At 31.5% G+C, this 9,797-nt stretch overlaps 1 protein-coding gene and 1 long non-coding RNA gene across 4 annotated transcripts in view; one reads left to right on the top strand and one right to left on the bottom strand.

Annotated features, from left to right (window-relative positions):
- LOC106680117 (uncharacterized) overlaps positions 1 to 6,606 on the top strand; it is a 10,200-nt gene extending 3,594 nt beyond the window's left edge. Inside the window, exons 1-4 of one of the 2 annotated variants that reach the window (XR_010842737.1) lie at positions 484 to 1,425; positions 3,369 to 3,416; positions 5,359 to 5,457; positions 6,215 to 6,606. This is a non-coding gene — a long non-coding RNA (uncharacterized lncRNA). Of the gene's footprint in view, positions 1 to 483; positions 1,426 to 3,368; positions 3,417 to 5,358; positions 5,458 to 6,214 lie in introns of those variants that run through there. The other variant, XR_010842736.1, reaches the window with a different exon arrangement.
- A 2,281-nt stretch (positions 6,607 to 8,887) lies between these two features.
- The window catches only part of LOC106680121 (dehydrogenase/reductase SDR family member 11), a 29,163-nt gene continuing 28,253 nt past the window's right edge, over positions 8,888 to 9,797 (bottom strand). For both annotated transcript variants that reach the window (XM_067044892.1, XM_014419622.3), the window contains exon 6: positions 8,888 to 9,070. In XM_067044892.1, the coding sequence (XP_066900993.1) occupies positions 9,023 to 9,070 (48 nt within the window). In that variant the 3' untranslated portion in view covers positions 8,888 to 9,022. The remainder of the gene's footprint in view (positions 9,071 to 9,797) is intronic.

Below are 9,797 nucleotides of genomic sequence, written 5' to 3' on the forward strand. Positions count from 1 at the left end.
ATAAATGTACAATATTGAGCATCATGATCTAGGGAGCGGAAATATTATTAGGGCTGAGAAAGTAAAACAAGATAACAATCTTAATTCTGAGAAACATAATAATAAAAAGAAAATCATAACAAACAAACTTGGAAATATACATAACAATGAATTAAGTAGATAAAATATTATATTGTAGAGGTTAAATTGTTTTCATTATTTTTAAACATTACTTACATACCTTATGTTAATTCCAGCACTCATCTTTTAGATTTTCTTCTGCACCTTTCATTACGTTTATTCCTTTATTTACTTGAACACTATTTTTAATATTTTTTTTTATCATTTATTATGTACAATTCTTACCCCTACAATATTATATTTTATCACCTATTAGTATCAATCAACTTAATTTATTGTAATGTATATTTCCAAGTTCATTTATTATTATTTTTATGTTTCTCTACATTAAGGTTGTTATCTTGTTTTGTTTTTTTAGCCCTGGTGAAGGCCTGAAATTCAGGTTGAAATGAATAAGTTTTGTTTATTTGTGTATCTTTCCTGACCACCCCCTCTTCCCCCCCTCCTTCTACAGTCAACTATTAATACCTCATTAAAGAAACTTTTGGCAATAGAAATGGGCTAGTGGCAGGAATATTCTGGAGAAAATATGGAATAAAAAAACCTACTGGAAAAGATTGGGGAATTTGCCTGAAGATGTATGGCCATTTAACAAGAATGTCTTCAAACAAAATTACAATGATGAGTCAATAGTTCACCATGGAATATATATGAGAAGATGGTTGGGGGTATGTTCAGTGAACAACACAAATAAGTAAAAACATATTTATTAATGCTAACGTTATTATTGCTATTAGTGTATTAGTGTTAATGTTTCGACCAGAATTTCAGGGCTCAGAACAAAAAGTAAGATAACAACCATAATGACTAAATGGAAGTACAGAATAACACATAATATAGGTACTAAGTAATACTAAAGGAAATGCATAAACTCGAACATCATATAATATTATACAGGTAATACAGTAATATTAAAATTACGAATGAAAGAAGAAATATGGATATGGAAATCAACTAAATAAATGTATGAATAAATTGGAAATTATTTTAAATTGAAGTAAAATAAAAAAAAATGTACATGTGATTAGTAAAATATCAAAATATTTTTACAAAAGTAGTTAAAAATTTGTGTAAGCTAAGATACAAATAACACTAATTAGATGTAGTGAACATAACTAATAAACTTGGTAAGAGAGAAATAATAAGGACAAAGAGGGAAAATGGCAGAAAATAATAAAAAGTAATTAATAAAAGAAAACGTACCGACTGGAGCCAGGTCTGACATCAAGTACAACTAGCGTAGTGGGCAAATCGTGAAGTACTAAATACATTAGCGGAAATGCTCGTAAGAACGTATGGACTAAGGTAAAAAAAAAGGCAACTATAAACTAAACAAACTGTTAATATGAAATAAGATCTTTTTCGTAACCTCCTTTATTATTAAATTTATACAATATATACATACACATGCATAATAGAAATGACAAATGTATACTAGAATATGAAATAAGATCACTTTTTTTTTTTTCTTACCCTCCTGACGAAAGATGTAATTGAATACATACTTACAGGTCGGTATATGTATATCTGGTAGTTTGTAATTCCTTCGATTGCCTTGTGGCATTTTAAGGTGATGTGCAGGGTCCAGGTGGTGTTGTGGTGGCTTATGCCAGTTGAATTAAGCTCTAATTATTGGATTGAATTAAGCTATAACTTAATGAAATAAGAGCTAACTATAACTTAATATTAAAAATAATTTGGTGAAAACAAATTATACGGGAACAAGAATTGAACAATGACTTATGAGTGGCTTCTGAATTGAATCGGCAAACTTATGTAAAGGTGGGAATAGTCGAAAAGTGCAAAATTTTCAAAAACCAAGAAATAATAACAATTAATTATGTAAGGATTTGTCGCGGGAAAACAACAAGGTACAGTAATAAATTAAGTATTTGCGAATATGCCAAGAAATGATTTTGTTGGTCGATTTTGACTTTAACGGGAAATTTTACTTACTTGTGTTCTCCAATGTCCACACCACTAACCATCTCCTCCTCAAAAAGAAGATGAAAGTACACCTGTAGAAAACAGACGACGTAGACAATGAAATAATGACGATGAGACATAAGTCTAAGAGGGGAAGGATCCTGGGACAGAGTGTTCAGGAAGGAAGCTGTATAGAACTCAGATCTGCGGGCGGTGCCGGTTCGAATCCGGCGAACGCCCTCGCGTTGACTTTTTCATTAAATGGCGGTCCCACTTATTAAAATGTTGTGGATTGTCTTAAAAAAAAAAAATAAATAAATAACTTAAGTAAACTTTAACTTAAAGTAACATATCGTCTTGAACACAATCATTCCTATTTACAATATTTACACTCAGTCTGGGGAACTCCGAAACGAGCTCTTCCCCCTCACTTATGAAGGTAAGAGAATGACTCTGTAAATCTCAGCGCTTCTCTCTCAACCGCGTCACTGGTATTAAATGCCAGTGGGGGGATGAGTCAGGACACTAGCCGCAGACTCTCAGAACTTGAGTGGAGAATGCCAGTACTCCAATATAATTATTTACAATAGGTCTCTGGGCCACTGCCGTTTCAACCTTTGTGGAGGATTGTAGGGATAGATTGTTCCTGGATAGGGATTGTACTAGGTGGATAAGGTGATAAGTGAGTTTCTCATACAAATGGGATATTAATTTAACGAAAATTAAATTTAATATACCAATTTTATTGGAACTTTTGACTGATTTAATTATGTACAATAAGCTTTTGATGGAGCCTTGAAAATCCTTGTAAATTCCCTACCCTCTACATACTTTGTTCCGTTCCTACCTCACTGATAGATTAATTGAATCGCAATAGTTGCTATTCATCTTCTTCTCTATCTCCGCTTGCACCAGCGAAACACCCTCAAGGTAATGAAACCCCAACTCATCCTAAAGGCACCTCTATACGTTTGCGAAACTATGACGAATTCTAGCATGGGCAAGCGTGTGGCACAACCATCCTGCAGTTTTTGTGCCCAAAACCGACTCCCGACGGTTCAGCTCCAAATTCAGGCCAACTTGTACAAACCAGTCCAAATAACTTATTCACACGCTTGCGCATTTGCGGATTTGCCACTGTCAAACGTGTAGAGGTACCTTTACGAATTTTGATTTACTTGAAAGTTGTAGTAGGATACAAAGTCCAATATGCCTTTAGTAAATTACATTGAAAATCAATTAGCCAAGCATAACCATTGATTAATTTCATAATAATCAGATTTTATTATTTATAATAATCTTTTATTTTATATTGTTTCTAGTGAATGAGGACCCATTACTTAGGATGGAACGACAGCCATGGAATTTAGGTGAGGATTCATCATCATGTACAACGCTACAAAAAGGACTAGTTTTCTCACAAAAGGATCCGTATCAATAAACCAAAAAAATAAATAAATAACTTATATAACCTTCAACACCATTTATTCATCAGATAGAAATTTTATAAGAATTTAATAAACACTTTACTGATGAGGTAAAGAGATGTTTTGGCCCATCTAGCTAGCTATCAATGAAACTACTAGCTAAAATTGCCAAGGATATGACCCTTTTTCATAAATGATAAATGTCGTATCCATAGCAATTTTAGCTATTAGTTCTATTGATAGCTATTTTTTGCTCATTTCACTTACTGATGTGCCATTGACGAAATGGCTTCCTTACTCAGTGTTGTCATATAAATTATATGTAACAAAATGTTAATAATATTTTTTTGTTTTAATTTATTACACTCACTTATTGATAATTAGTAACTTTATTTAAAGTTTATAGACCAATAAAGTTTGCTGCGTCTCTTATAGCCCTTAATCATCAGATCATTGAGTTTAAAAAGAAAAATCGATACGAATATTTTTAAAATCGATTGTTTAGAACAATCACTTACTAACATCTTGGAGGAAGGATTATGATGGAGGGGCTTCCAGGGAGAGTGACGCCATAAGGTGTCAAAATATTTACGCTCATTTTCTATACATTTCCCTACGTGTTATCAATTTGTTAATCTCAGAACTGAAAAATTCAGAGTTTTGGGAAGAAATGAAGCCAGAAAATCCGATTTTTAGCTGAGAATTGTTTTTGAATGTTTAATTTTTAAGGAAGTAGTCCAACGGTTTGAACAGATGGAAATCTGTTGGAGATAAGGTGGGTGTGGAAGGAGTTCGTAACACAGCTCGTTTAGTTCCTTCACTGTCCATCGTGGAATATGAGCTCTGGCGCTGTAGAGTAAGAGTATAACCCTACAACCCTTCTTATTGACCAATGCAGGTTGTTTTTTTTTTAACATTTTAAAATATTTATATGCATTATGTGTGTACCATTGCAGTACGATGTGCTTGTGATGGTTTCACCTCTGAATAAAAAGGAGAAATAAATTATTCCTACCATTGACCACCAAAGAACACCCAATAATTTTTTTGTGGGTGCGAACTCGTTTTTGGGACCGTTGATGTTTCCTGGTCTTTCTTTGCAATTTAACCACTGACTTGACCGAGGCCTGTTGCCATATACAATCCCAGTAAGCGGTGAATGCCTGCCTCATAACGCTCCGACTGCTGCCGCTCAAGTTCATTGAACCAGGATCGTGAGGTAGATGATAATATCTACTTTAGCAATGGTCTTTAACCGTCGATACACTCATATGCAGTTCTACTGTAAGTCCTTTAATTGTTTGCTAAGGATTTTCTTCCACAGTAAGCCTAAGTTCATCGTTGTCAAATTGTTGACGGAGGTCTTCATCTTGGTTAGTTATCGAAATCTCTGTCAGGAGCGAAAATATTTTTCAAACCACCGGCGAATGGTCTGATCGTTACTACACTCTTCTGCGATAATCTTTCTTGTAGCTTGGGCTTTCGAGTGTCCAAGTTGAAACTTTTAAAAACAAATTACTCGAAAATCGTGTGTTTTCATGATATTTGATGAAATAATAAACAATGTGGGATCATTTGGAATAATAGTAAATATTATCAAATTATTAAAAGGATTAATAAGGGCTCCTTATAATCTGTTAAAGTCCACTAATCCCACTTAGAATTTCTCAAATAATAAAATAAAGTCTGTGGATAGTTCTTTTAATATAATATGAAAAACAAATCTTTTAGTCGAAGTACTATATCTAAAAATTTAAAATAGTTATCCACAATGAAACATACGACCTATTTCGGAAATTTTATGACTTATACTACTTTTACTGCCTTTTCTACATATATTATATATTATCTTCGGTCTTACTATTGACAGTTTATTTGATTCCAGAAAGGGTCGGGGCGGAATTGAAGTTCGTCCTTTTACAGTTGGCAGGAATTCTCTATGGAAGCTTTGCCAAACACTTCAGTCCTATCATGTCTCTTCTATGTAAGTAGAATTGATTTTAATTAGGATTGTTTGATTTTCTTCGATTTACCATTACAAATACATATATCACGTATTAATAAAGTTAAGAAACTTTTTATTTATTTAGGTACTTACATTAATGACAAATTTAACGGGTTTGCCCTATACAACGTATATTATTAATAAAATTATCAAGAAATTATATGAAGGTATATTATAGTATATTTAATAATTATGAGGCAAGATAACTTAACCTCACTTATAATGATCAGTTAATAGTTGACCGAGGATATATACATAGTGAAGAGAAGATGGTTGGGGGTGCGATCAGTGAACAACACAAATAATTAAAAAAACTTATTTATTAGTGCCAATGGCTCGGCCAGACTTTCAAGCCTTCACCAAGGCTCAGAACAAAAAAAAAAAATATGAAACTCTAGTTAGTAAATATATGTACGGCCGTTCGTTTTATGAACTATTTTTTGCAACAGTTCTTAAGAATTGTTGCTTTTTGTGAACGAACAGTTCATTAACGTTTGGGAAAATAGCAGAAACAACCAGGACTAGTTGCGACTTGATGAGCTTCCACGAGCGAGTTCCTAATAGCTGTCTCTAGAGCTCGCAACTGTGTGCCGTAACAAGGTCATTCTTAACTTTTCGAGCTATAGATCGGTACTCTTTTGTATTAATCTTTTTTTTTTACAATTAGTAATTAGTTAATAGAGGTTGAGGTAAGAAAGTAATATAGAAACAACCATTAACTTTTCCCTAACCACAGGTCTGAGCGCGCTATTGTCGATGCACGCCTTCAGTAACGAAGGGATCGTCCGCTGGAACGACCTCCGAGTGGCAAGAGGTTGGACACTGATCGACCTCCTGATGACCAAGCTGGGCGAAGTCATCCTCCTCTCCGTGGCCATCTCCTGGCAGGTGAGGTTCAGCATCGACGTCACCTGCCTCCTCTTGGACAGGTTCTTGACTCAATTTATTGGCATCAGTGACAAGATCGTGATCGAGTTCTTCAACAACTATTGCTCTATACCTCCACTGAGACAGTTCGAATTTTTTTGTCATATATTTTGTCTGTATTACCTGATCATTGTGCTCAATGTACTGAATAACATGCCTTTGAATTGAAAAATATAACAATATATAAATGAATGTACCGAATTCGCATATATTTATTCTGAATGTTAGATGTTCTTGATAGATATTTACATGATTGTTACAACACAGATTTTGTTGGATAACTTCATTGTGTTAATAATGATAGAAAATAAATTGGAAAAAGAGGAGATGGGAGTAATATGGTAATTATTAAAGTTTTAATTTATTTCAATGGAACTATATTTTAAAAACTATAGCTACCACTGCGTAAATTCTAGAAATGAATGCTCATAACCAAAGGTCATCAAACTACGACTCGCCAGTTGATTAAAATAGGGCTATCAATGATCTTTATTTTAACATGTTCAGGTTAAAGTGTGTTAAATGGAGAAATATTTCCTTCTTTTAGCATATTTAAATTGTGTTACAATTAGTAATTTAGGAGTTTTTTTTTAGTGATTAGGAGTATGTTAAAAGGTTACCAAATGGAGAATGACGTCAGGCAATACATCAGCTGAGTCTACACGATTTTTTCTGATTTCATTTTGATAGGTTAGTTGTTCGCAGTTCCTGTTAGGATAGTGTTGCTTTGGACATTTTTAAACACTAATAAAGCAATAGATAAATATAATAATGAAGTAATGAAAAAAAAAAATAGGCAAGGAAACAAGGAACAAGTAAGGTGGAGGAAAAATGATGCGACGAAGTCCTTGGAAATTCTATTATCTCTCAAAGATTACAAGGTCTCAAAACAAGTTGCTAGAATATTTAGCATGTTAAAACTTTTTTCTTTTAACACAATATCATGAATAACTCAATTGATGTTTTTATTTTTAAATAAAATGTTATGTGTCATAATTAGAGACCGGATTTTCGTACAATTGCCTCTTTTGTTACTTAGCTTCAATTCCACCAAACCTCCACTGAAATTGGAATCATTGAAAAGATATTCAGATAACACTGTTTTCCACAAAATCCGCTAGGAGCTCCTCTGTTCATAACATGGACTTTAAATCAGGCTGCTCAAAATCCTACATTTATAACATTTACATTTTAACTCATCATGAATACCACTACTATAAAATTCAGGGCTGGCTTTAAAAGAGTGCTGCAGTATCGGGCCTCATTCTGAGATAAAAAATAAATAAAACTGAATATACTGAAAGTTCTGCCCGATAAAATTAAAAAATGAAGTGAACAACTAGAGTTCACAGATTATACAAGATTAGTTTAATATTGTGGGGGAAGGGAGTAAACCTAAGGGATTGAGTTTGTTGTTAATATCTGGAAGGGGACTATGAATTGCGAATAATAATTTATGATAATAATAACGACATTATTTATGATAATAATAAATTGCGAATATATTTCATATCATCTCACTCTGTTACTTAATTTTAGTTGTTTATATCTGTTTTAACCTTTCACACGTTGGCTCACAATGAACATTTTATTTATTTTGACCGCATCATCTTCCTTTTTCTCATAAAAATCTACTTACTTCCATATCCTCTAAGGTAAATTAACAAGTCTTTATAAACTTATTAACTTTATCTTGCCTTTCATTTACGACCATTTTTTGTAATTCAGAATTATTTTTCTCTTGTTATATTCAATTAGTAATTCATATCACAGTTTTTTATAAATATGTAAAATAAATTATAAATATTTTATTTTTACATTTTCAAATTTTTTATTTTTTATGAAAAAAAAAATGGCTCAATATAAAATTTAAGTATATTTATACTGTACAATCATTAAAAATTTTCATAAAGAAAATATTTGTTTTTATTTAAAATAAATTTTGACATCAATATTTAAGTCCGAGAGCCAGCATGCAATTGTTTTGCAAATTAATATCAAGCCCGACAAGAAGAAACTGCTTGGGTAAGTGAAAATAATCATGATTTCATTTTATTTATTTTTTAAACATAAATTATAAGATTAGAAATCAGGTAGGGTGCATTATGATAGTTCTACTATTGCCATAACAACCACGGAAATAAGAAATATTAAAAAAAAATTTTCTCCTTTGTTTAATTATCAAATTTTATATTACTTTATATTTATCATTCTGTATTATTGCTGACAATGACAAATGATTTACTATTTCAAATGAACAATATTAAAGGTACGTTAGAAAAATATTTAAATATCTTTAAATTAAATAATATTTCTGCCAAGTTAATTTGCAGTAAGAAGATATTTGTTAGATTTAACACGTTATTATTCCTTCTTGGTCAATTCATTTATTGAAATCAGCCTGAATTTGTACATTAAATACATTTTGATATATTTCATATTTATGGAATAGGTATTTGGTAGTTCTTCACATTACAGATAGTTATTCTATTATTTTTTATGTTTTATTTCTATATTTTGTTAATTTTAGTTATTGACAGTATTATTAGTAGGTGCTGTAATCATTGTAAAATGAATAATGCATTTATGTTAATGTAAAGTTGCACACTGATGCAAGTTAACAATATATTTGTTCACCTAATGGTCGTACCACGATTTCAGCAATCTGAGAAAAAAAAAAATTAAAGAAGTATAAATTAAATAAATAAATTCATTTCAGACCACCTAGCCTCGTAAAGTGCGTACCCTTAGTAGGGTAAAAATTTGGTGGTCGAGGGTGATTCTGACCAAATCACCTCCTTGCACAACCGTTGGTCGAGTAACAGTACTTCCTTATAAAGTACTGCATCCATAACCCTTCCCTTCATGGGTACAGATTGGGTTATAATAGTACAGATTTATTAGTTTTTTTAATTCACTAAGAATACAAGAAATTAACTAAGAAAGAAATATAAATTAAACACATTAGAAATCTGTTTAGTCTGCCACCATTGAACTGAAAATCTTTCTGTAGTTTGTTTTGAACTTTTTGTTAAATAAAATAAAACAAAATAACTTATTTTTTGACTATTATTAAAATCTTAAATATTGTTCAACACTTGAATGAAATTGTGTACCTAAGGATTTTTAAAAACTATTTTAGATTCATCTAATAAATTTAACATTACAATATATCATTACATCATTATAACAATATATTAATATGTAACATCATCTATACTTTAAGTTTTGAATTCCATTTTAATTGTCACCAAATATATATGTGAGTTAAATAACTATGAGAGTGTTTTCATTTATACACTCAGGAATGACTTGTCATCCCACTGATTGATGCCATCTATGATGTTTAAAGGGGTTTACATATAAATAAAAGAAATATAAATTTAAAAAAT

The sequence above is a fragment of the Halyomorpha halys genome, unplaced genomic scaffold, assembly GCF_000696795.3.
Source record: "Halyomorpha halys isolate HHAL.00 unplaced genomic scaffold, Hhal_1.1 Scaffold243.1, whole genome shotgun sequence".
Taxonomy (NCBI): domain Eukaryota; kingdom Metazoa; phylum Arthropoda; class Insecta; order Hemiptera; family Pentatomidae; genus Halyomorpha; species Halyomorpha halys.